The sequence below is a fragment of the Doryrhamphus excisus genome, chromosome 18 (genome assembly GCF_030265055.1).
Source record: "Doryrhamphus excisus isolate RoL2022-K1 chromosome 18, RoL_Dexc_1.0, whole genome shotgun sequence".
NCBI lineage: Eukaryota > Metazoa > Chordata > Actinopteri > Syngnathiformes > Syngnathidae > Doryrhamphus > Doryrhamphus excisus.
Window position 1 is genome coordinate 3,046,030 of NC_080483.1, and position 27,884 is coordinate 3,073,913.

The 27,884-nt window shown below is 36.7% G+C and overlaps 1 protein-coding gene across 2 annotated transcripts; it reads left to right on the plus strand.

The window, feature by feature from the left end:
- LOC131106527 (uncharacterized) lies at nucleotides 1-27,875 on the plus strand. Of its 2 annotated transcripts, XM_058055689.1 has the most exons (7): nucleotides 1-196; nucleotides 20,050-20,163; nucleotides 23,190-23,252; nucleotides 25,631-25,801; nucleotides 25,890-26,085; nucleotides 26,196-26,243; nucleotides 27,710-27,875. In XM_058055689.1, exons 1-7 carry the CDS (start codon nucleotides 164-166, stop codon nucleotides 27,727-27,729), a joined length of 645 nt encoding a protein of 214 aa, XP_057911672.1. In that variant the 5' UTR covers nucleotides 1-163; the 3' UTR covers nucleotides 27,730-27,875. The 2 variants fall into 2 exon arrangements, with proteins under 2 accessions (XP_057911672.1, XP_057911671.1); XM_058055688.1 differs by lacking the exon at nucleotides 27,710-27,875 and having other exon boundaries at nucleotides 26,196-26,402.
- Nucleotides 27,876-27,884: the final 9 nt, after the last annotated feature.

Consider the following 27,884-nt stretch of genomic DNA (forward strand, 5'->3'; position numbering starts at 1 on the left):
AAAAGCGGCAGCGCTCAGTCTCTCCAGGTCACAGTGAGACATACTCGCTCAGTGACGCAACATACAAGGATCTGGAGTAGGATTCTGCAGGACTTGACATCATCCAGGGCCGCATCGTTGGGCAAATGACGCTGAAACCTGTTTGCCTTTTTTCCTCATCCAGATGAACACATACGCGCTAGACTATATAACCAAGGTAAGAGTCAGATTAATCACTTTCCCCAGCAGGGTGTCTGACTAAAAGTACTCCATACTGTATTCTGATGGATACTGGATTCTGATTTTCTTAAATATATATACATATATTTGAAGTCATTTTTAAGACATTTTTGGTTTTGTGTTACTACCCCAACCTTCCATAAGTGGGTCAAAAATGACCCGTTCAGGTTGTTTTCGTGAAATATCTTCGTAATGAAATTTTTTTATCATTTCATATTGCTGGTATTCCTAAAAAACAAACAAACATGTTTTTAATATCATGCCATTCACATTTTAACTTACCTTTTATACATTTTAAGAAATTTTAAGACATTTTTGGTTTTGTGTTACTACCCCAACCTTCCATAAGTGGGTCAAAAATGACCCGGTCAGGTTGTTTTCGTGAAATATCTTCGTAATGAAAAAATTTTTATCATTTCATATTCCATGTATTCCTCAAAAAACATGTTTTTGATATAATGCCGTTCACATTTTTAACTTACCTTTTATACATTTTAAGACATTTTTGTTTTTGTGTTACTACCCCAACCTTCCATAAGTGGGTCAAAAATGACCCAGTCAGGTTGTTTTCTTGAAATATCTTTGTAATGAAAATGTTTTCATCATTTCATACTTTGAGAATTCCTAAATATTTTTTTTTTAATATCATGCCATTCACATTTTAACTTACCATTTAGAAATTTTAAGAAATTTTAAAAAAAATTAAGAAATTTTAAGAAATTTTAAGAAATTTTAAGAAATTTTAAAAAAAATTAAGAAATTTTAAGAAATTTTAAGAAATTTTAAGAAATTTTAAGAAATTTTAAGAAATTTTAAGAAATTTTAAGAAATTTTTATTTTTGTGTTACTACCCCAACCTTCCATAAGTGGGTCAAAAATGATCCGGTCAGGTTGTTTTCCTGAAATATCTTCGTTATGAAAAATTTTTATCATTTCATATTCAGGTATTCCTCAAAAAACATGTTTTTGATATCATGCCGTTCACATTTTTAACTTACCTTTTATACATTTTAAGACATTTTTGGTTAAGTGTGTCAAAAATGGCCCGGTCAGGTTGTTTTCGTGAAATAGCTTCGTAACGAAAACAATTTTTATCATTTCATATTCCAGGTATTCCTAAAAAAACATGTTTTTGATATCATGCCATTCACATTTTTAACTCAGATCAAATTCAGCTCAATCACTTCCCCCAGCACGGTGTCTGACTAAAAGTACACCATGCTGTATTGATTCTGATTTTCTTAAAGATATATACACACATTTGAAGTCACCTTCTTATATCATAATGACATTTTTGATGAGTCATTATTAATTTATGTTGCCAGTATCTCATCTTTTTTTTAATGAAACCTTTAAGCTTAGATATAACATCAGCCTGGCCAAAAGGCAATAGAATTACAAATAAAAACAGTTATACAAAATTATATATAAGAATTGTAACATCTGATTTAATAACAGTGACAGTGTGCGATGCTTTCGAGTTCCTCAGTTTTGAGAATTTTAATACAATTAAAGCGGATCAGAGACATCAATTTTAGGTTCCAAGAAATTCCAAGAAGGGAGCAGCAAAAAATGAAAAGTTTTTTCCCCCCAGTTGTCTGAAAATATGAAGAACAAAAAAAAAAATTCTTGCCACGCACATAAGTCTCACTTGTCACCAAGTCTTGATTTAACATCCTTTAATTTATTACCTCATGTACTCCATTTGGTCTTATTACCACTTATGTTTTTTGGCTTGTTCTTTGTGTTTTTTTTGTTCTCACGTAATGCAAGTATGACTTTGATGAGACATCTAATCTCATGTGGTCTTTTTGTGCTACTTAAATGGGGGTTTAAGAAAAAAAAATTGAGCCTCCAGCTCGGGAAATATCACATGCCACGTTTTCCAAGAAATGATAAAACCCACATATTGTTAGCTAACAAGGGATATTGCCAGCGGGGTTAACACATTTAAACATGGTGAAAGTGTTTCTTGAACACAAATGAAGTATTTCATTCAGATAGATTGAACACTGTTGATTGTGTCGTTGCCTTTGAAATGACACTTGTGAGGTATGCTGTTAGACATATTAGCATGCAACACGTATGCATAGATTCAATGGTATGCGTTGATTTCAACTTGTTTTTGGAGACACATATTTGATATTGTTTCCCTGCACTTTTTTGGTTTAATATTGCCCATCATTTATAATCCTTATTGGAGATATGAACATTCATTCATTCATTCATTTTCTACCGCTTATCCTCACGAGGGTCGCAAACAACCATTCACACTCACATTCATACCTATGGACAATTTGGAGTGGCCAATTAACCTAGCATATTTTTGGAATGTGTTAGTGTTCTTACAAAGAACACTAAACTCATCACACACCAACTTAACACTCAAAAGGTATAATTATGAAACCAGCTCACCCGAATCATTCATTCATTCATTTTCTACCGCTTATTCTCACGAGGGTCGCAGGGGTGCTGGAGCCTATCCCAGCTGTCTTCGGGCAAGAGGCGGGGTACACCCTGGACTGGTGGCCAGCCAATCACAGGGCACATATAGACAAACAACCATTCACACTCACATTCATACCTATGGACAATTTGGAGTCGCCAATTAAACTAGCATGTTTTTGGAATGTGTTAGTGTTCTTACAAAGAACACTAAACTCATCACACACCAACTTAATACTCAAAAGGTATAATTATGAAACCAGCTCAACCGAATAATTCATTTATTAATTCATTTTCTACCGCTTATTCTCTCTCATGACCGTGGCTGAAGTCCAGTGTTTTGCTAGCGTTAGCCGTTTAGCATTGAACTACAACAATGATGCACATTAGCACTCAAAGTCATCAAATCTTACCTTTATGGGTTCCCACATAGTATCAGCATTCGGGAGCGAGTACGAGGTGAAAGAATCCAAATACATCCATACAGCCCTCGTTGCATCGGTGCGTTCAATGAAGTTGGACAAAGTTGGACAAATCTCATTAAACATTCAAAAACTGTGGAAATAGTTATTGTAAAAACCAGTATCATAAATAAACAAATCTTATTTTGAGCTGACATTTTGTATTTTCTGAACGTTTGTGGGTGAGTTTAAGAGCTAATATGCTAATAATAAAGAAAAATAGTAATACAAAAATATGCTTGCTGACTGTATTTTTTTTAAATAATAACCCAAAGTTCCCAAATTGATATCCCTTGACATAAAATTTGATGTAATTATTATTGTATTTGCACATCGACATCGATATTTTCCCTACTTATTATAGATAAAAAAAACTTCCATCTGCGATTAAATGTGATTGTGAGTTAACTGTGGACAAAATGCGATTAATGATGATCAAATATTTTAATCGATTGACAGCCCTAATCACGATGAAGCACAATTTTGCAACTATGTTTGCAATATGGCAATTTTTACAGTATTTTATTTTATACAGTATATTTTTGTCGTATTACCAGCTCCAAATGAACTGAAAAATGTTATTTACAGGCCTTTTTTGACTGTTTGAATATTGTCTTCTTGGGCTATATAGACATGGTGTATACCAAAAGAAAGATTACTCATCTTTCATCAGAATTTTTTTTTTCCAGTTCTTTAGTAATCAGCAAAAATTAGGTAAGTTTCAGCAGAATATCAGTTCTCAACAAAAAAAAGGCTTTTTGAGAAAAGATCAATTTCACATCAACAAATTTAGCCTCATGTATTTAGCCAAAATGTGTAAACCAGTGGTTCTCAAACTGTGGGGCTACTAACACTTTTCGTTATTAATTCTTCAGGAACCAAATGGTGGGAGTAAATTCAACTCATCAAAATGTATATACAGTGAAGTTCCTAAATATTTACACCCCTTGTGATTTTGCAAGTTCTCCCACTTAGAAAATAGGAAAAGATCTGAATTGCATGATTGCATTTCCACTTTTAGAGACATAATCTAAAAAAAATAATCCAAAAATCACATTGTATGATTCTTTTAATGATTTATTTGTAAATTCCCATGTTTTTTGCATCCTTCAGAATCAGCAATAATTTTGGGTCTCAAAGAGCTCTCAGTCCACCCTAAAAAAAAAAAAAGTCCACGAGTAACCACCCACCTACCCCCCCCTTTAAGCTAATTAATGTTACCTGTGCACCCCTACAGTCAGTCATAATTTAACTGCTACCATGGGCAAGACAAGAGAGATTTCCAAAGACACCAGAGACAAAATAGTCGAGCTCCATAAAGCTGGAAAAGACTATGGAACAATTGGAAAGCAGCTTGATGAGAATAAATCAACAGTTGCTGTAATTGTTAGAAAATGGAAAAGGCCCCGGACTGGGGATCCATGTAAGATGTCTGCTGGTGGGGCATCACTCATGATTAGAAAAGTGATAAATCAGCCCAGAATGACATGGCAAGAGCTGGTCAATGACCTGAAGAGAACCGGAACCACAGTTTCAAAGTCTAGTGTCAGTAGAACCCTACGGCATAACACTACGGTTTAAAACCATGCATTGCATAGAACAGTGGTCTCAAACACGTGGCCCGCGGGCCAAATGTGGCCCGCAGGACACTAGTTTGAGGCCCCTGCCTTGATATGAAAGTTTAATGTTAGTGCGGCCCGCACAAGTTTGATATGGATGCTGTATGGTATCATGTACCCAGAAAAAATTATTACGTTTGATTAATGTTCATGTTAAAGGTTAAATAACTGTTAATAGTTATCCTCCCTATCCGTGTGGAAGTGGTAAGTTTTTGGGTATTTAAGTTTAAAGGAAATAACTTGAAAGCTACTGTTTAGGTCGCTAGCTCTCTAGTTTGCGAGTTAGCATGTGTCTCAAGACCCTGCAGTTGCGCAATATGTTGTAAATAAAAAGAGTATAAATGTGACTATAGTCATGTTTTGTCATGTCTACAGGGCTCTAATAATGCTTTGTTCATTTTAATCTGAAAAAAATCATTTGTCTACCCACCAACTATATGTGGTTTCTTAAGTTTTTATTATTTGCCCTTTTATTATTATTATTATTATATTTATTTATTACTGATTGATTGATTTTCTTTATTCTTGATGTGTTTATTTATTTTTCATCTTATTTTGTGTAGAAAAATAAAAAGTAAGATATTTGAGAACAGTGGAATGTTTTATCAGAGCTTTTATTGTAGAAAATCAAAACCAAAGCAAAGTTTATTCATTTTTCTGTTTTAATTAAATTTTAATTCTTTTTTTTTTTTTTTTTTTGGAAAACCTGATGCGGCCCAGTCTCACCCAGACCCTAGCTCCAGTGGCCCCCAAGTAAATTGAGTTTGAGACCCCTGGCATAGAAGGTTCCCCTGTTGAAGTCAGCACATGTGGGCTCGTGTAAAGTTTGCCAGGGACCATCTGAATGATCCAGAGGGATCATGGGAGAATGTCATGTGATGAGGTAAAAATGTAGCTTTTTTGGTTCAAATGCCACTCGGAGTAAAAAGAAGGCTGAGTTGCATCCCAAGAATGGGGGTGGAAACATCACGCTTTGGCCGTGCTTTTCAGCAAAGGGGACAGGACGATCTACTGTATCAAAAACAGGATAAACGGGGGCCATATATTGTCAGATTTTGGGCAACAACCTCCTTCCCTCAGCCAGAGCAGAGATGAATCGTGGCTGGATCGTCCAACATGACAATGATCCCAAGCACACATCCAAGATGACCAAGGAGAGGCTACGTAAGAAGGGTCTGGAGTGGCTTAGCCAGTCTTCCAGACCTAAATCCAATAGAAAATCTTTGGAGGGAGCTGAAACTTTGTGTTGCTCAGCGACAGCCCCAAACCTGACAGATCTAGAGATGATTTGTGTAGAGTGGGACAAAATCCCTGTTGCTGTATGCGCGAACCTGGTGAGGAACTACAAGAAATGTTTGACCTCAGTAACTGCAAATAACGGCTTCTGCACTAAATATTACCACTGAGGGTGCAAATACTTATGAATTATGGGAATTTACATTTTTGATTTTTTTTTAGATGTCTCTAAGAGTGGAAGTGCATCTATGATGAACATTTCAGAGCTCAAGTGGGAACACTTGCAAAATCAGAGGTCTCAAACTCAATTTACCTGGGGGCCACTGGAGGGGGTCAGGGTGAGACTGGGCCACATCAGGTTTTTCAAAAAAAAAAAAAATGCATTTATTAAAAACAGAAAAATATACAAACTTTTTCAGTGCTTTGGTTCCAATTTTCTACAATAAAAGCTCTGATAAAACATTCCACTGTTCTCAAATATCTTAATTTTTATTTTTCTACACAAAATAAGATGAAAAATAAATAAACAAATCAAGAATAAAGAAAATCAATCAATCAGTAATAAATAAATAAATATAATAATAATAATAATAAAACGGCAAATAATAAAAACTTAAGAAACCACATATAGTTGGTGGGTAGACAAATGATTTTTTTCAGATTAAAATGAACAAAGCATTATTAGAGCCCTGTAGACATGGCAAAACACGACTATAGTCACATTTATACTCTTTTTATTTACAACATATTGCGCAACTGCAGGGTCTTGAGACACATGCTAACTCGCAAACTAGAGAGCCAGCGACTTAAACGGTAGCCTTCAAGTTATTTCCTTTCAACTTAAATAGCCAAAAACTTACCACTTCCACACGGATAGGGAGGATAACTATTAACAGTTATTTAACCTTTAACATGAACATGAATCAAACGTAATAATTTTTTCTGGGTACATGATACCATACAGCATCCATATCAAACTTGCGCGGGCCGCACTAACATTAAACTTTCATATCAAGGCGGGGGCCTCAAACTAGTGTCCTGCGGGCCACATTTGGCCCGCGGGCCGCGTGTTTGAGACCCCTGGTGTAAATATTTATGCCCCTCACTGTATTATGAACCAGCTCAGAATCAATCAGATTCCTGATCGATTCCGCGATACCCAAGAAGCTCATCAAAATGTCTGATCATGTGTTGACCACCCGTGATACACAAACTGCCACTGTGATCTGCTGTAGCCCACCCTTAGTTTAGGGGGTACCACCACTGCACATGGTAGATGATCCAGTAGACGTTTATAAGTGTGGAACTGAAGTCACAACAGGGTTCGACCTTCTGTTGAGTCAACCACTTCCTGTGGTTTGTCCTACCAGGACCCCAACATATTTGGCACGTTTGTGTCTATAGTCATATGTTGAACAGCCTGTTTGAATTAAATGCAGCTTTCAGTAAATTGATGGCTTCTTTGTTGTTGTTTCTTTGTTTTGCATTTCTATTTACAATTATATTATAATTAGAATCCACTACCAAATAGGAATACTTGTGTAGCATTGCTATTTTGGTGAATGAAGAAACTGTGCAAGGTCATTTTTGAACTAGGACTAACTCGTGTGGAGTAAGGCTCACTTGAACCATTTGGTGGTCTGATCTGGGGTTAGGAGTTTTTGACGTTGTGGATGAAGTGGTCTATGGTGTTGGTGGGCTAATGCAATTAGCACAGGTGCATTTTATTGATGGCATTTTGAATGTGTAGAGATACTGTAACAAGATTCTAAAGCACATTGCTGTGCCATTTATACATGACTAAATTTTTTATCATTTCATATTCCAGGTATTCCTCAAAAAACATGTTTTTAATATCATGCCGTTCACATTTTTAACTTACCTTTTATACATTTTAAGACATTTGTGGTTTTGTGTTATCATTTCATATTCCAAAAATTCCAATTCAAAAATTGTTATCATTTCATATTCCAGGTATTCCTCAAAAAACATGTTTTTGATATCATGCCTTTCACATTTTTAACTTACCTTTTATATATTTTAAGAATTTTTTGGTTTTGTGCTACTACCCCAACCTTCCATAAGTGGGTCAAAAATGACCCGGTCAGGTTGTTTTCTTGAAATATCTTCGTAATGATTTTTTTTTTTATCATTTCATATTCCATGTATTCCTCAAAAAACATGTTTTTGATATCATGCCGTTCACATTTTTAACTTACCTTTCATACATTTTAAGAAATTTTAGTTTTTGTGTTACTACCCCAACCTTCCATAAGTGGGTCAAAAATGACCCGGTCAGGTTGTTTTCTTGAAATATCTTCGTAATGATTTTTTTTTTTATCATTTCATATTCCAGGTATTCCTCAAAAAACATGTTTTTAATATCATGCCATTCACATTTTTAACTTACCTTTTATACATTTTAAGACATTTGTGGTTTTGTGTTATCATTTCATATTCCAAAAATTCCAATTCAAAAATTGTTATCATTTCATATTCCAGGTATTCCTCAAAAAACATGTTTTTGATATCATGCCTTTCACATTTTTAACTTACCTTTTATACATTTTAAGAATTTTTTGTTTTTGTGTTACTACCCCAACCTTCCATAAGTGGGTCAAAAATGACCCGGTCAGGTTGTTTTCTTGAAATATCTTCGTAATGAAAATTTTTATCATTTCATATTCCAGGTATTCCTCAAAAAACATGTTTTTAATATCATGCCATTCACATTTTTAACTTATCTTTTATACATTTTTAAAAAATGTAGTTTTTGTGTTACTACCCCAACCTTCCATAAGTGGGTCAAAAATGACCCGGTCAGGTTGTTTTCTTGAAATATCTTTGTAATGAAAAATTGTTATCATTTTAATCAATCTTGTTTACGGCCACAAAAAGCCACACAGCTAGGAGACTGGGGGTTCGATTCCCCACTCGGGCATCAGAATCAGAAATTGTTTATTGCCAGGTATGATCAAACACATACTAGGAATTTGTTTTGGTGAAGTAAGTGCTATTAAAAATGAAAATAAAAAATATACCGTATAAATATATATATATATATATATACACGTATATATACAGTCTGTTTTTTGTTTGTTATTCCGGAAGCACAGTCTGATAATTATCCCAAAAGAGTCCAAACTGAGCGTTAATGTAACATAGCATAGAGCAGGGGTGCTCATTAAGTCGATCGCGATCTACCGGTCGATCGCGGAGGTGGTACTGGTCGATCGCTGGTCGATCGCGGCGTGACATTAAAAAAAAATCATCCTCGCATCAATGCCGTCACTTGATTGATATACAGGGCAGCCATTCAGATGACAACTGAATTTTGACCTTTAGGTCACCGCTCATGCGTAAACAGCGATGCAAAGTGCTAAGCTAGTCGGCGAATTGCGTCAGATTTTAAGCCCTCGCTAAAGTTTATGGTCACTAAAATGAGTGAAGGAGCTGGACCAAGTAAAAAGGCAAAAACATATCACTTCCATACGGATATGGAATATTATACGGATATTATGATACGGATATTATCCATGACTGATAAACATTTGGAAGTGTGCTTGAGGCTGGCTATCAGCAGCTACTGTCCGGACTATGCATCCCTGGCTGGTTCAATTCAGTGCAAGTCATCAAAGTAAACTAAAAGGTAATTACAAAAAATGTTAATAGTTAATTATGTGTGTTTTGCAATATTGGCTCATTTGGTTATGTAAGGTACATCAACATACATTGTACGTACAAATAATCCTCAATACATTTGAAAATAAATAGATGTTTTGCATTTTTGTAGTGGGTAGATCATTTTGACTCGGTCATTTTAAAAGTAGCTCGCATGCTGAAAAAGTGTGAGCACCCCTGGCATAGAGTGTCAAGGTGGGCCTCATCCAGATCTAAGTTCACCTACCAAAATACACTTTTATGCAAATGATACAGTGTTGTATTCTCATGCAAAAACTAAAGGATTGCAGCTGCTACAATACTTTGTGGAGTCAGGCAAGTTGTTATAAATGCCGTGTCATATCACAAAGTGATGACATATGGAAGTGTGTTTGGTCATGGATGACTGCAGCATGAGCAGGAGTACGAGCAAGCGGGGGCGGGGGCTCAGGGGAACAGGGGTTAAGCATACAGAGCGATTGTCCCAGAGTTACTCCACCCTTAGGAAGTAAAATTGTTTAGATTTTTTAAACTAAAATAACACAACTCCCTTTGGAAAAGATACTGCATGTCATTTTCATATGATGTATACAACATGGCAGCATGCTGGTTCATCAAGGATGTTCTCAGATATTTCATATTTGTGTACTCGTAAAGTGTTTTTAATGCAGAAAAAAAATGCTCAATGGTCAAACAATAATTTGTGAAGCAAAGGTGAGGAAAAATCCACAGAGAAATGGAAGCGCTAGGTTTTGTAGCTTGTGCAAAATCAGCACTTGGTATTGGATCTAATGGGTGGTGTTTCATTGTGACCACTTCAAATTGTCACAGCAATGTGATTCACTCACCTGTGCCATCATTTGATTTGCTGCCGCTAATAAAATACTTGTTTAGGAGGCACTGGTTCATCACTTTTTGATGTTTTCCTTCACAAGTTGTTGAAGAATTAGACCATGTTGGCAGGGACGCCATGATAGATGTTTTCCTAGTCAAACCATCGCTCATTGGTTGATCGCGAACAAGAACGGGTGTGAGTAAAACGTAGACTGTGGACTGCGGACCGCAGTCTAAATAAACGATTCTGATTGGTCCATTTCAAGATTTGCAAGGATTGGTTTGCAAATTACCACCGGAATTACGCAGTCCGTGTTTTACCAACACCCAACAAGAACCGCTTTAAAAAAAACTCTTTGCAGTATGGCATGCCAAAGTGTAATTGCCCGACGGGAATATTAATGATTGGATTTACTTGCCCCAATTTTGTTTTAACTTGCCCCGGGCCATCGGTACATCGTTATTGTCGAGCCCTGGAATATACAACAACAAAGAAAACAGAAGACAAAATCCTCGAAATATGTTCATTCATTCATTTTCTACCGCTTTTCCTCACAAGGGTCGCGGGGGTGCTGGAGCCTATCCCAGCTGTCCTTGGGCGAGAGGCGGGGTACACCCTGGACTGGTCGCCAGCCAATCACAGGGCACATATAGACAAACAACCATTCACACTCACATTCATACCTATGGACGATTTAGATACGCCAATTAACCTAGCATGTTTTTGGAATGTGGGAGGAAACCGGAGTACCCGGAGAAAACCCACGCATGCACGGGGAGAACATGCAAACTCCACAAAGAGATGGCCGAGCGTGGAATTGAACCCTGGTCCCCTAGCTGCACACGCACACACACATCCATGCAAAAATTCCACATTCTTTATTGCTCTCTGGTTCTACTATATCTTGTGTGTAAATATGGGCTAATAACTATAAAAGCAATCTTCACAAAATGTACTGCAAAAAAAGGTCAGTAAGGATAATTCATAATGCCGCCTACAGAGAACATACTAACTCCTTATTTCTAAAATCACAAATACTTCAACTTGCTGATATAGTAGTTCATCTTCAAACAGCTAAAATAATGCATAATGCTAAAAATAAGCAATTAGCTAAAAATGTCATCCAATACTTCTCTACAAGAGAGGAGAAATATGATCTCAGGGAAGAAGTACATTTGAAACACTTCTATGCTAGGACTACGTTATGCTAGCCATAGCATTTCAGTATGTGGAATCAAACTATGGAATGGATTGAGTAAGGAAATCAAACAATGCACAACGATGAGCCAATTCAAGAAACAATACAAGCAGTTGATGTTTGCTAAATACAAGGATGAAGAGTCTTGAACCAGTCATGATGTGCTATATATATCACTATATTGACACTTACTATGGTACCCATTATGGCATTGGATGCTCATATCACCTTGTACTTCGCTACGAGGTACATTATTAAAAAAAAAAAAAACTGTATTATGGAAAGCAGGAAGTGAACAAATTTGGTCTGCATGCTAACTCATGCCTGAATTAGCGGTGCTTGACATGCACCAAAAATAATTAGTAACTTTGCATTAACAACAATGTGGCACAGAGCTGTGCTTTTTTTTTTTTTTAGTACATTGTTTCCAGTTTTTCCATTCCGTGCAAAGTCCAGCAAAACAAAAACAATGGTGCAACTTGAAGAGTATAAATATGATTTACGTAAATATAAGCAGTTTCAAACGAACATGTACAATAACTGTGACTGCCGTTCCACATTGATTATTTCCAGCTCTGATAATATCACCATGGCCATTGTTCAGAACTAAAACTGTCATTAAACAGTCAAAGAAAGTAGCTTTGGTGGAGAATTTCAAAGTCACGCGTTTGGTCCTGCCAAAGATGGATTGAGACGCTATCAGAAAAGCGACCCTGACGCATAATTCAGTCTTCAAGGTCACATTCTATTTGATTTGTATGTGGAAAAAAAATGATATGAGAACAATAGATTGACCCTTTGACGCGCTGCATCACACTAATCAAATCAAGAAGTCGTGACTGTTTAACAACCACATCCAACTGACCTTCTATGCTCCTTAAATGTGCTCGCTTGGGAGTGAATCATGCCTGTCAACATTTGCAGCTGTATAGAAGGGCAAATACTCGGTATGGAATTAATGCGTATTTGAAGTTCATGAAATTGATTGCATTTGCGCTCATTGGTTTGACTTTTTTGTAGTTTTGCATGTCTTTATTTCAGAATAAATGTCATTTTGCATGATACATTTTCTGTGGAATTATAGTCAGCCATGTCTGTAGGTGTTGCTGCTGACGTTATTTCTTTAAAATACACCAAATTGTTGAATCATTTTGTAATAATATTGCAAGATATATTTGCAAGAAATACTGTTTTTTTTTCCACAGTTTTCACAGCACCAAAATTTTTTCAAATTATTTCTGTCAGAAGAGATTTTGGTACTTGATCACTTAATCCAGGGGTTTCAAACAGGTGGCCCGTGGGCCAAATGTGGCCCGTATGACACTAGTTTGAGGCCCCCGCCTTGATATGAAAGTTTAATGTTAGTGCGGCCCGCGCAAGTTTGATATGGATGCTGTATGGTATCATGTACCCAGAAAAAATTATTACGTTTGATTCATGTTCATGTTAAAGGTTAAATAACTGTTAATAGTTATCCTCCCTATCTGTGTGGAAGTGGTAAGTTTTTGGCTATTTAAGTTGAAAGGAAATAACTTGAAGGCTACCGTTTAGGTTGCTAGCTCTCTAGTTTGCGAGTTAGCATGTGTCTCAAGAATATGTTGTAAATAAAAAGAGTATAAATGTGACTATAGTCGTGTTTTGTCATGTCTACAGGGCTCTAATAATGCTTTGTTCATTTTAATCTGAAAAAAAATAATTTGTCTACCCACCAACTATATGTGGTTTCTTAAGTTTTTATTATTATTATTATATTTATTTATTACTGATTGATTGATTTTCTTTATTCTTTATTTTTCATCTTATTTTGTGCAGAAAAATAAAAATTAAGATATTTGTTTTATCAGAGCTTTTATTGTAGAAAATCGGAAGCAAAGCACTGAAAAAGTTTGTATATTTTTCTGTTTTTAATAAATGCGTTTTTTGTTTTTTTTTTAAAAAACTGATGCGGCCCAGTCTCACCCAGACCCTAGCTCCAGTGGCCCCCAGGTAAATTGAGTTTGAGACCCCTGGCTTATGCCAACCCTTCCTCGGTCTTGTCAAGTAAAGGATGAGTAAAGTCATCACTGCAGCCTCGTAGCCAAACCATTTTTGTTTATTTTGCCTTCAGTTGGTATGTTGTTTGAGTGCTTGCATAAATCTCGCCGTATACTCTCATTATATTACTCAGTATTCATGCACGGTGTCACATCCAAGCATAAACTATACTTGCTCACTTTGAAGTCAAGATGACTGATTTTTATTGATTTTGACAGAAAAAACAAATTTCTGTTACTTTACACTATTGTTCTTAAGAGCTGTTGAGACAAACCGGGATATTTTTTTTCAACACTAATGTGGGTCTCTTCATGTTTAATCATTGACAGACACGACTTTACTAAAATGTAGAACATGTGTCTGTGTGTACTGTATGTCACATGAATAACAGAATGGTGTAATAATGCAGGGCTGTGGATGATTTTGTGCCTCTCGAGAAAATATATATGAGTGACAGCAAAGACTGGAGTTAATGTGACCAATAGTCTTGTCACAATCATCAATAAACCAATTAACTGCACGATAAATAAAGACACACTCGGTAATTTAGCTGGGCACGATATATTGACATGCATATGTGTTTGATTTCCTCCTGTCATTGTGACAAGAAGGAACGTTTGTGTGGGAAAGTATTTCACCGTCATCACACTAACCCCCCCCCCAGAGCTAAACATGTTCATAAGGTGGCCTGGAACTCTTACGGAGCATGTGTCAAAATTTCAGTTGTAAATGGAGGTCAGTGCTTGGTGGGCCAGCAGAGAAGGCTTTGCAGGCCCTGACTGCACACCAATGAGTTGTGCTACTCTTCGGTAGTAAAAAAAAAAAAAAAAAAAACGTTGGCTGCATGTGGAGTGTTTACAATACATGTACGACTTTATTTAAACTGCGACGCAAAGGCTGCACAAGACTAAAACTTTCATTCATACGCTAAAATAAATATATTAGCATGCTCAGTATTTACAAATAATCATTACACTACACAGTGAATTATATTTAATGCATTCATTGATGACATGTCAAAAGTTTCTTGTACAGTAAACCTCGGATATATCGGACTCGGATATATCGGAAATTCGCTCACAATGGACAGATAAAAAAGAACCAATTTTTCTGTAATGCATTTCCAATAAAAATTCATTGCATATATCGGATTTTTTATAACGGATTTCGCCTATTTCGGACAAAATCTCCAGTCCCGTTCCAATGCATTTCCATTAAATTTCCCTGCATATATCGGATGGCCGCATCGTGGCGCTCCGATTCGCCGAATCATGACAGGCCGCTATACGACGTCATTTGCAGCATTTGCAGCGTTTGCAGCGTTGCCTGCGCGTCCAGGTGCATTGGAAACATAGTCAAGGAAGTGCCTTTTTATAACGGATAAAATCCGATTTACGCATATACCGAATATAAATCCAATATATGCATAAAACGGACATTTTGCGGTATACGCATGTACAACGGATTTCGCTTATATCGGACAAAACCAGTGGGAACAATTGAATCCGATATATCCGAGGTTTACTGTATATGGGAATTCAATTCTTAATTCATTAAATCAAATTTGTACCTATTGTGGATTAAATTGCCGTCACGCATTGAATTATACTGCATGTTTGAAATACTTTTAGCAACTTAAAGCTCATGAGAGGCAAACACTACTTTTATCATATGTGGTTATTGTCTATTTATTACTGTCTAGTGAAATACAGAATATTTACAAGTATAAACTGATGGTCTTGCAACGGCAAACACTCCCAGTTTAATATTAGTGATATGAATGCAGTATGGTATCATGTACCCAGAAAAAATTATTACGTTTGATTCATGTTCATGTTAAAGGTTAAATAACTGTTAATAGTTATCCTCCCTATCCGTGTGGAAGTGGTAAGTTTTTGGCTATTTAAGTTGAAAGGAAATAACTTGAAGGCTACCGTTTAGATCGCTAGCTCTCTAGTTTGCGAGTTAGCATGTGTCTCAAGACCCTGCAGTTGCGCAATATGTTGTAAATAAAAAGAGTATAAAAAGAGTATAAATGTCACTTTGTCCCGTATTGCCGCGAAAATCAACACTAGTCTGTAAAACCTCGACAACTCGACACAGGCTATGCCAATCAATGCTAGCATGTTTGACTCCTATTCAACATTCCCTGCATTTTTGTTTGCTAGAATTATCCATCCAGTCTTTCGCCTTTGAAGTCCAAATGTGATTTTTTTGTACCAAATTGAGATTTTGTTCTACATGCAAACAATGCGGTTAGTTCGGAGATTGTTTTTGGATATGACATTCACTAACATGACACTCACTTTCAATGAACAATTTTGTTCTATTGTTGTTGTGATGCTAATTATGCCTTGTCCTCAAAACACTGTTTGTGTGTTGTGGTTTAAATTGTTCAATCCCATCCAATTTTCAACAATCGTCTCTCTCAGTACTGGCCTTTTTAGATGTTTTTGACAGATTTTTGAAAGCATGCAAAATATTGTGTTCCGGCGGTATACCAAAAAAGATTAGACTCTCATCTTTCATCAGCTATTTTCTGTTCTTAAGTGTAATCAGCAGTAGAACATTGGTAAGTTTCAGCAAAATGTCAGTTCTCAAACAAAAAAAGGGAGAAAAACAGCTTTTAGTTAAAAAAATAAATGGCTGGCATATATATTATACATTATTATACATTATTCTTGTTCATTTTAATGCCTGGTACAACTAATGTTATAGTTATTCATGTAAGAATATAAGTGATTTTGGAAAAATCAAGGAAACAATGTAATGTTGCTAGATATCATCAGCGCACCCACGCCTCCGTCCCTCCCACCGGTGCAAGTGGCAAACAGAGGTGTGACGCAGCCAAGTGTAATCTTAACCAATCAAATGAACGCCTCTCTTTGCCTTTAAATGTGCAGGACTGGATAGAGTTAAAGGACACCTATTATGCTAATTTTTTTTTGTATTGAATTGTGGACTCTTATAGAGCAGCTACACCCAATAACCAGCACAGAAAACTTTCAAGATCTTCCATAATCTGCACCTATTCCAGCTGGATGATGCATATGAGTTACCACTTATTACCATTTAACAGGTTGGCTTTTGATTTATCCATGCACTTAACAAATATTTACTTATATCAAAATCGCTTTCATAAATTTGCCTCCACTTTCCGCTTTGTCTTCTTTTTGGGAGAATTTGACTGGCGCATGTGTGCACATACTCCACTATTGATGGATGGTAGTGCATACATACCTTTTCAGAAGACACTTCCAAGCAAAAAGTGATGGACAACAAAAGTATAAAAGGTGAAATGTCCAATTACTGTTATGCCCCCCCCCCCCAGGGATCCTGTATCCTGTAGTATAAACTGTATATGGTGTTTAAACCAAGGATTGTAGAGTTAAAGGGCACCTATTATGCTAATTTTGAGTTGTGGACTCTTATAGAGCAGTTACACCCAATAGCCAGCACAGAAAACTTTCAAGATCTTCCAAAATCTGCACCTATTCTAGCTGTATCCCCAGCCTCCAGGCACACCCACTTCACTATGATTTTGGTCACACGCCCAAAGTGCTTCCTAACCATGAATAAAGCCTGCTTTCTAATACAGTAATGGTAATGGTTTTATTTCATTTGAACATGCATCAGATTACAATTGAATGCATCCCATAATCAGTTCCCAGTTCCACATGTCCAAAAGGAGTAGGAAGAAGCAAAGCTTATTAAATCCTACCCCTCCATCTGGTACTTTTACAATCAGTAACTGTTACATTTGTTCACTTCCTGCTTTCCATAATACAGTTTAAGGGTTTTTTGTTGTTGTTTGTTTTTAATAATGTACCTCGTAGTACGAGGATATAGGAGTGTGTGTGGTATGTGTGGTAAACCTCCATTATACTGCATAAATATGACCTACAATAGATGTCATAAAATACCTGAGCAGCAGTATGAACTCAACGTTTTCCTTTCTTAGTGTTATCAACACTTAATAATCAATACACAAAATAATCATATATAATAATTGTAATTAACACAATTAACACAATATAATATATACATTGCATTAAAATGTGTTTCCTTCTAGTGTTATTAAAGCTTAGCAAGAAACATTATTATTATTATTATTATTATTATTATTATAGTGTTCGGTATGTATAGAATTAAAAAATACTAAAATAACTTGCAAGAGTGGGTAGGACCACACACGGCATCATTCATTAGTTGTAAGTTTATGGAATCAAACTCTTTGCATGAAAGTCTGTACCACGCGACAGGAAGAAATGGTGAAATAAACAATTATGATTGAGTGTGCTCAATACTATTTCAAGGTCTTTTTCATATTTCATCGTACTTACGTAGTTATGATGTCATACTGTGCTGCTAATAATACAGAGCTGTTCTTTAGAATGGTTACGGCCTGTCAAAAAGCAGCAACAAGAAAAAAAAAATACAATAAACCAGATTGTTCTGAATGACAAGAGATTAGACATGCTAGCGCGTACAGGACATGAAAAAGGATATCACATTTCACGCTGACAATTTTTTTTTTTGTATTAAAAATAGCAGAATGGGAAAGGACAAACATCAGAAGAAATAGCAACTAGCAAGGAAAAATAGAAAAGAGTAACAATAAACAAAACAAATACAGAGAAAATGTTAAATTATTCATATCCTATTTGTTGTTGTTGTTGTTGAACAGGCATGCTAGTTGGCAATGAAAGGAGAAAGACAAGACGTTGTGCTTAAAATATGTTACATTTTGGTATGTTTACCTGCAGATTGACAATACGTGAAGAAGGACGAGTGGGGTGGGGCGGGGTGGGGGCACAAGTGGTGCTATATTTACTCTAGGTGTCAAAAGACGAGATTTTAACATTACTTTAAAAACATATATGACAATATATTGCAATCTTGGCTGCACGGTGTTCGAGTGGTTAGCATGTTGGCCACACAGTCAGGAGATTGGTAAGACCTGGGTTTGAATAACCTCTTGGGAATCTCGACCCCCGCAACCCTAATGAAGATAAGCGGGATGGATGGATGGATGGATGGATAGATAGATACTAGCTAGCTGGATAGCTAGATACTAACGAGCTAGATAGATAGATAGATACTAGCTAGCTATCTAGCTAGATACTAACGAGCTAGATAGATAGATAGATAGATAGATAGATAGATAGATAGATAGATAGATAGATAGATAGATAGATAGATAGATAGATAGATAGATAGATAGATAGATAGATAGATAGATAGATAGATAGATAGATAGATACTAGCTAGCTATCTAGCTAGATACTAACGAGCTAGCTATCTAGCTAGATACTAGCTAGCTATCTAGCTAGATACTAACGAGCTAGATAGATAGATAGATAGATAGATAGATAGATAGATAGATAGATAGATAGATAGATAGATAGATAGATAGATAGATAGATAGATAGATAGATAGATAGATAGATAGATAGATAGATAGATAGATAGATAGATGTATTGATATTGATATATAGATAGATAGATAGATATATTGATATTGATATATAGATATATTGCAATCTTGGCTGCACGGTGGTCGAGTGGTTAGCATTTTGGCCACACAGTCAGGAGATCGGTAAGGCCTGGGTTCGATTCTCCTCTTGGGAATCTCGACCCCCGCAACCCTAATGAGGATAAGTGGGATGGATGGATGGATGGATGGATGGATAGATGGATGGATAGATAGATACTAGCTGGCTGGCTAGCTAGATAGATACTAGCTGGCTGGCTAGCTAGATAGATACTCGCTGCCTGGCTAGCTAGATATATACTAGCTGCCTGGCTAGCTAGAGAGATACTAGCTGGCTGGCTAGCTAGCTAGATAGACAAGACGAGATTTTAACATTACTTTAAAAACACATATGACAATATATTGCAATCTTGGCTAAACAGTGGGCGAGTGGTGAGCATGTTGGCCACACTGTCAGGAGATTGGTAAGACCTGGGTTCGAATCTCCTCTTGGGAATCTCGACCCCTGCAACCCTAATGAGGATAAGTGGTATAGAAAACGGCTGGATGGATACACTTTTCTGCACTCGATGTGCCCCCGCCTCCACCCACTGAAAGAGGATGGAAGACTGACAAAAGGTCTCACTCCATTCTTGCCATTGTTCTATGGGGGGGGCATCAAGGGGCTGAAACCAATGCACAGAATGCACATTTACGTATTATAAGTTAAAATGCAAAAGTGGTGCTGTATAGAGAGCGGAACATTCAGGGGGAAAAAGGGTATGTGACATTTGAACTTTGACCTTTGTATGATGGTTTGTGGAGTGCATTGTACTTATTATTTTCCGTCTTTTGATCTTCTTTCTTAGGCTCAGTATCTGTGCTTGTTTGTCATCCTATGCTTTCACCTGGCATTGGGTGGTGTTCCTGGTCCATGCCGGCACTCGGTAACACAAGAGCACCTACGGAGCCTCAATCGCCTGGTAAGTATTATTGTACACGATTCCCTGCAAATATTGCAATAAGCACATCAGACGTATTTTGTTGCATTCAAATACTCCTGCTTTGTACACAAACATCCAAAGTTGAGGTTTTATCCACCAAACCACAAAATTGTGTTTATCAAAGTTATGGAAATATGTGTGTAGTTAAACTATAACAGCTGCTTGGCAGCTCACTGCGGTCTTCTCACCATCATCGCCTTGAGATCTGACCACAGCCTTCAACGCCATTTCACACACCATCATCCTATCCAGACTGCATGTCACACACACCTCCACTGGTTCCCATCTCTCCGACCGCACTCGGTTTGTTCAACCCAGATCATTCAAATCCGTTCTGTTCCCCATTTTTTTCTGGTGTGCCTCAGGGCTCCTCCGTCTTGGGGCCAATATTTTCCTTAAGTTAAACAGACATTTTCACAGCTACGCAGATGATAGCCAGCTGTACGTATCCACTAGAGATGAGGGAGTACTCTATCTGTATCTGTTCACCCATCTAAATGATCTGTAGCTATAGGAAGTGGGTGTGGTTTAATTTAAAATGGGCAGGGCTTTATTTTAAATCTGAAAATAACATGAATTGATTGGAAGTTGCTCTATGTATTGTTTATTATTAAGCTTTACAGCAGGGGTCTCAAACTCAATTTACCTGGGGGCCACTGGAGCTAGGGTCTGGGTGAGACTGGGCCGCATCAGGTTTTCTAAAAAAAAAAAAAAAACGCATTTATTAAAAACAGAAAAATGAATAAACTTTGCTTTGGTTCCAATTTTCTACAAGAAAAGCTCTGATAAAACATTCCACTGTTCTCAAATATCTTATTTTTTATTTTTCTACGCAAAATAAGATGAAAAATAAATAAATAAATCAAGAATAAAGAAAAACAATCAATCAGTAATAAATAAATAATATGATAATAATAATAATAATAATAATAATAATAATAATAAAACGGCAAATAATAAAAACTTAAGAAACCACATATAGTTGGTGGGTAGACAAATTATTTTTTTCAGATTAAAATGAACAAAGCATTATTAGAGCCCTGTAGACATGACAAAACACGACTATAGTCACATTTATACTCTTTTTATTTACAACATATTGCGCAACTGCAGGGTCTTGAGACACATGCTAACTCGCAAACTAGAGCGCTAGCGACCTAAACGGTAGCCTTCAAGTTATTTCCTTTCAATTTAAAAAGCCAAAAACTTACCACTTCCACACGGATAGGGAGGATAACTATTAACAGTTATTTAACCTTTAACATGAACATGAATCAAACGTAATAATTTTTTCTGGGTACATGATACTATACAGCATCCATATCAAACTTGCGCGGGCCGCACTAACATTAAACTTTCATATCAAGGCGGGGGCCTCAAACTAGTGTCCTGCGGGCCACATTTGGCCCGCGGGTCGCGTGTTTTGAGACGGCAGGCTGTTCCACAAACAGGGGCCATAAAACTGGAAAGATGTTCGTGTTTTAACTCTGGGAATACATAACAGGCCGGTGTCGGAAGACCTGACTACACGAGTACAGATAATGATGAAATGTACTTGTTTCATACTCATATCTGGCAAAAATGCATTATCCATAACGGATACTTGTTTATAACGAGCATCCGTCTCATCTCTAGTTGCCACCAGACCCACCGCCACGCTTTCACTGTCCAATTCCATATAATTTAACAGTGATCAACTCAAAAAAACAACAGTTTTTCTAGTATACTTGATTCTTAATCCTAATCCTAATTAATTCCTCCATCAGATTATGCATCTGTGTGGCACACTCGACACCTCATACTCCTTTTTAGCGTGGGGAACATCACAGTAACGGTTACGCTCAGAGGATTGTGATCGATTCCCCGTCAATCATTAGCACACATATACGTATGTTTCCCAAGTTGCATCCCAGTCAGAGTACAAGACAAAAATGTATATAAATTAAAAAGTATCATCATCATCATCCGCACCAACAACGATGTGGAGAGCTGCCAGACTACCGGTGAAGCCACTTACCGATGAAAATAAAAATATCAGACACAAACTTGTTCGTACTTGTTTCTTAAGCTCTTTTGTACTAGTTGGCGGTTTATTATTACTTAATTTACTTACCTACTTAATGTATTACTAAAAAAGTTCCTTATTACTCAAAAGCCTACTATTCGATTTATATAAATTTTGACGAGGAAACGAATCTGTGTTGACGGGGAAACTTGCCATGTTTGTGGTTGAGTGCTTGATGGGGGAATCGACTTCTGGTGGCGGGGGGGAAACCACTGGTGGGGAAATCCATTTGCTAGAAATCATGCAGATGCATGACTGTTATGTTAATGATGTTTTATTGGCGTAAAATCTAAATCCCTACGCATTTCATTTGAAATGGCATATACTTAAAAAAGGTAATGTTAATAGTAATGGTTTAATTACATTTGAACATGCATCAGATTACAATTGAGTGCATCCCATAATCAGTTCCCAGTTCCACATGTCCAAAAGGAGTAGGAAGAAGCAAAGCTTATTAAATCCTACCCCTCCATCTGGTACTTTTACAATCAGTAACTGTTACATTTGTTCACTTCCTGCTTTCCATAATACAGTTTAAGGTTGTCTATTTTTTTTTATTTTTAATGTTTTAATTTTTTGCCCCGTACCGAAGTACAAGGTGATATGAGCATCCAATGCCATAATGGGTACCATAGTAAGTGTCAATATAGTGATATATATAGCACATCATGACTGGTTCAAGACTCTTCATCCTTGTATTTAGCAAACATCAACTGCTTGTATTGTTTCTTGAATTGGCTCATCGTTGTGCATTGTTTGATTTCCTTACTCAATCCATTCCATAGTTTGATTCCACATACTGAAATGCTATGGCTAGCATAACGTAGTCCTAGCATAGAAGTGTTTCAAATTTAGTTCAAAGGTAATTTATCATGTCTATGAAATGATTTTGTAGATTGTGGATGTAAAAAGAAACTAAACTCCTTTTATCCTTCCATAGATTGACAATCAGTTGGACCACGGGTGTTTTATAATATATCCTTTCGCTGAACATTTGAATTTGGTAAGTGTTTGGATACATTATCACTTTGAACAAGACTAACTGTCCAAATCATGAATTTGAGTTTTAAAAACATGTGAAGACTATTATTTGTTCCTTCTGCTTTGCATTGTTATGAGTTTTGTTACAGTGGCTGGTAAGTGCAAAACTCTTGAACAAACTGTGAAACCTGTTTACATTTCAATTAAAATTTCAATTAAATTTAACCAAAAAAACACTAAAAACACTAGAAAAATCTATATTTTATCTGGCTGCACAAGACTGGCGGACAAGTGGTTAGCACGCAAGCCTCACAGCGAGGAGACCAGGGTTCAATTCCACCCTCGGCCATCTCTGTGTGGAGTTTGCATGTTCTCCCCGTGCATGCGTGGGTTTTCTCCGGGTACTCCGGTTTCCTCCCACATTCCAAAAACATGCTAGGTTAATTAGCGACTCCAAATTGTCCATAGGTATGAATGTGAGTGTGAATGGTTGTTTGTCTATATGTGCCCTGTGATTGGCTGGCCACCAGTCCAGGGTGTACCCCGCCTCTCGCCCGAAGACAGCTGGGATAGGCTCCAGCACCCCCCGCGACCCTCGTGAGGAAAAGAGGTAGAAAATGAATGAATATATTTTATCTTATTTTATTAACTGTTATTTATTTTATAATATTCTGCAGCCAGATGCAAAACTGCACAAACAAACTCTCACTTTTACTAAGCCTTCACTTTCTGAACGTTTCCAACCCAACATGCAGATACCACTGCCCTCTGCAGCAAATGCCCGGTATTGCAGCACAGAACTATATAGCATGTTATCTAATTTCTTGTCACAGACCAGACCATATAACTGCAATGAAAATAAAATGGTTAATTTAATTAATAATCATTAATTTTTGTTTCATGAGCTATGTTGGCCACACAGTCAGGGGATTGGGGCATGTGGTTTTATTTCGCTACCCATTGTTAAAAAAGACGACAAACATAACTCACTTATAAATACTGTAACTAAGCGGGAGAGTATTTGATTTAAATATTTAGTATTGATTGAATACATAAATGCCTAATTAGATTGTTAGGATACTTCCAATCAGTTGACATTGGTTATTTTGAAACATTTAGGATTGGTTTTGCCGTGTTTCTTCATACATTCATTCATTCATTCATTCATTTTCAATGATCTGCAGCTACAGGAAGTGTCTGGTTGAAGTTATTGCTGCCAAAGGGGGGGCCACAAAATATTAAATGTGATGGTTCAGTTACTTATTCCTCCCCCTTCTGTCATTGTTTGCATGCTATCCTGATTAAAATATGAAAACCTATAAATGTTTGGGTGGTTTTAGCTAAAGCAGACACTGATTTTTTTTATCTGTGTGATTTTGACAAAGATCAGATCATATTTAATGGTGATTTTATGCAGAAATGTGAGAAATTCCAAAAGGATTTCATTAATACGAGGGTCACGGTGGGGTGGGGGGGGATCCTATCCCTGCTGTCTTTGGGCGAGAGGCGGGGTACACCCTGGACTGGTCACCAGCCAATCACAGGGCACATATAGACAAACAACCATTCACACTCACATTCATACCTATGGACAATTTGGAGTGGCTAATTAACCTAGCATGTTTTTGGAATGTGGGAGGAAACCGGAGTACCCGGAGAAAACCCACGCATAGGTCTAACTACATTTTTAAAATATTTTCCAAATATTTCAACTTTCTTCAAAATTTTCTTTTAGTAATATTATGATTTTATTCACATAATATTAGAACTTTTTTCCCCCAACCTAATTTTCAAAAAACTATAAATCTATTTTCATAATTTTACAACTTTGAAGAACTTTATTTTTTTCATAATATTACAAGTTTATTCTCGTCAAATTGCCAATTTTTTTTCTCAATATTTTGACTTTATTCTTGCTAAATTACAGCTGATTTTCCAGTTCTGTTAACTATTTCAACTTTCTTGTAAGTTTCTATGCCGCTTATCCTCACTAGGTTTGTGGGGGTATGCTGGAGCCTATCCCAGCTGACTTCAGGCAGGGTTCAGGGTGGCCAGCCAATCACAGGGCACATATAGACAAACAACCATTCACACTCACATTCATACCTATGGACAATTTGGAGTCGCTAATTAACCTAGCATGTTTTTGGAATGTGGGAAGAAGCCGGAGTCCCTGGAGAAAACCCACGCGTGCACGGGGAGAACATGCAAACTCCACACAGAGCTGGCCGAGGGTGGAATCGAACTCAGGTCTCCTGGCTGTGAGGCCTGCGTACTCAACACTCGTCCACTGTGCAGACTGTTTCTTCATACATCCTGCCAAAATGCTGTTTTGCCCTTTTGACCATCGTGTTAATCATTCTATATTGTTGTCCTGATTGTGATTCCTATGTGTTACAGAGCCAAATCTGTTATATCAAAGCAGCGCTCCCTCAAGTACTTGAGCTTCTGAGAACACATTTCCATTATATTAGGAATTCAGACAACAGACGATATGTCAACACCCTGGAAAAAGCCATCTACCATCTTTACTCCCAAGGATGTATATCTGAAATAAATGAAGAGTTTGAGGTCAGTATTGTGTACAGGCATTCATTTATTTCACACATCCATTGTGTGTGTGTTTACTGTATTACTGAATAAAAATATTGTTTTTTAGGACAGGCCATCCAGGTTGATAAGGATGGCAGAAAGCTCTCCTAAGGAGGCACTGAAAAAAGCCAGACATGTGATCCAGACATATATGACCCTGATGACAGTAAGCACTCGTCCTGTGGACTGGAATTGTCAAGCAGAATATTCTGCTGCCGAAGATCATTTAAGTCCAACACCAGTTGCTGTTACCAGTACCACAGGTAAAAGTTGAACAAACGCTACAACAAAAAGAGGCCACTGAAAAGAAATAATGTATGATGTGAAACATGCGGTATCAGCTGGAATGGTGTCATTTGTTCCTTCATTGCAGGGGAGTCGGATGGAGACCCCACACAGTGCTCATCTTGTGCATTACCAGGTACGGATACCTGCATTCTTTTTATTCGAGGTGCACGATAATTATCGGGTCAACCGATAAATCCAATTTGCATTACTCAAATCAAAGAAGCAGCAGTTCTACTTCCATTTTCGACCGATATGTTTTTTTTGGGACGATGCAGATACCGATTTTTTTCCTTCACCCTTAGCCGACGGCCGATTTTGCTTGGGCCGATATTTGAGGCCGATACTGCTTTTGCTGCCTCAATTTACATGAAAAAATGATAACAAATATTCCAGGTCTCAAGTTTAAACAAATATTTATTTAAATGTAAAAACTGAACACAGTAGGATTCAGCTTTCTAAAACACACATTTAAACGGCATTATCAACTTTAAAAGGAAGCCGATCTTTTAATCTGCATACTGATTCTTAATGTTCCTACATTTTTTAGGCGTTTTAGGCTTTTTAACTCACAAACATTTTGAATGTAGAATGTAGTATCATAAATAAATCTTATTTTGAGCTGACACAAATAAAGTATTTGCTGAATGTTTGTGGGAGAGTTTAAGAGCTAATATGCTAATAAGAAAAATACATACAAAAATATGCTTGCTGACTGTATTGTTTTACATACCGTTTGATATCTTTTTACATGAAATTTGATGTAATTATTGTTGTAGTTGCACATCGAATTGTTTACCACAAAGTTTGTTTTCCCCTACCCATTATAGATAAAAAACTTCTCTATCTGCGATTAAGTGTGATTAATACAGTGTTAACTATGGACAGAGTGTGATTATAATATTAATCTGATTAATTGATTAATCAGATTATGACTATTGCCCTATGTTTTAGCTATTTTCATTTGTACGTTTCATGAAGGAATGGTGCATTGAGGCAAATCTTGAATAATAATTGTTTCCTTTGTTTGTTTGTTTCGACGTCACCACAGCCGATCTTTTAATCTGTATACCGATTCTTAATGTTCCTAAATGGGCTTTTTTACTCAAACATTTTGAATGTAGAATGTAGTATCATAAATAAATGTTATTTTGAGCTGACACAAATAAACAAAAACACATTCACATTTTGTATTTGCTGAATGTTTGTGGGCGAGTTTAAGAGCTAATATGCTAATAAGACTGTATTGTTTTACATACTGCTCCGAAATTAATATCTTTTTACATGAAATTGGATGTAATTATCATTGTAGTTGCACGTTGAATTGTTTACAACAAAGTTTGTTTTCCCCTACTTATTAGAGATAAAAATTGATCTCTATCTGCGATTAAGTGTGATTAATACAGAGTTAACATAGACAAAATGTGATTATAAATATTAATCTAATTAATTAATCAGATTTTAATCAATTGACAGCCCTAGTAAGTCCCTTCAATGTGCTGTCTACAGGATGTGTCATCATCGTGTTTTTCTTCTACAGATGTTTTAGTCTGTGTTTGAGTATTAATTAACTATTTAACTATTTAATCTTCTTCTCTTCAGACACTTCAGTGTGGAGTTAAGTTCTGACAGCAGTATCCAATGAGCAGATGGAAGAACTGTGATTTACACCTCTCCGAAGAACGGATAATCACAGCGTAATGAGAATGTGCTGTTGTGTCAATGTTAGAAAAAAGCTATACATGCATGTACATACGTATGTATAAAATATGCCCAT

Bases quoted from the DNA above. Each gene is read 5' to 3' on its own strand.
- LOC131106527 (XM_058055688.1), top strand. From the start codon at position 164: ATGAACACATACGCGCTAGACTATATAACCAAG. The intron at 197-20,049 runs GTAAGAGTCAGA...CTTCTTTCTTAG, and splicing joins CGCTAGACTATATAACCAAG to GCTCAGTATCTGTGCTTGTT. The intron at 23,253-25,630 runs GTAAGTGTTTGG...TATGTGTTACAG, and splicing joins TCGCTGAACATTTGAATTTG to AGCCAAATCTGTTATATCAA.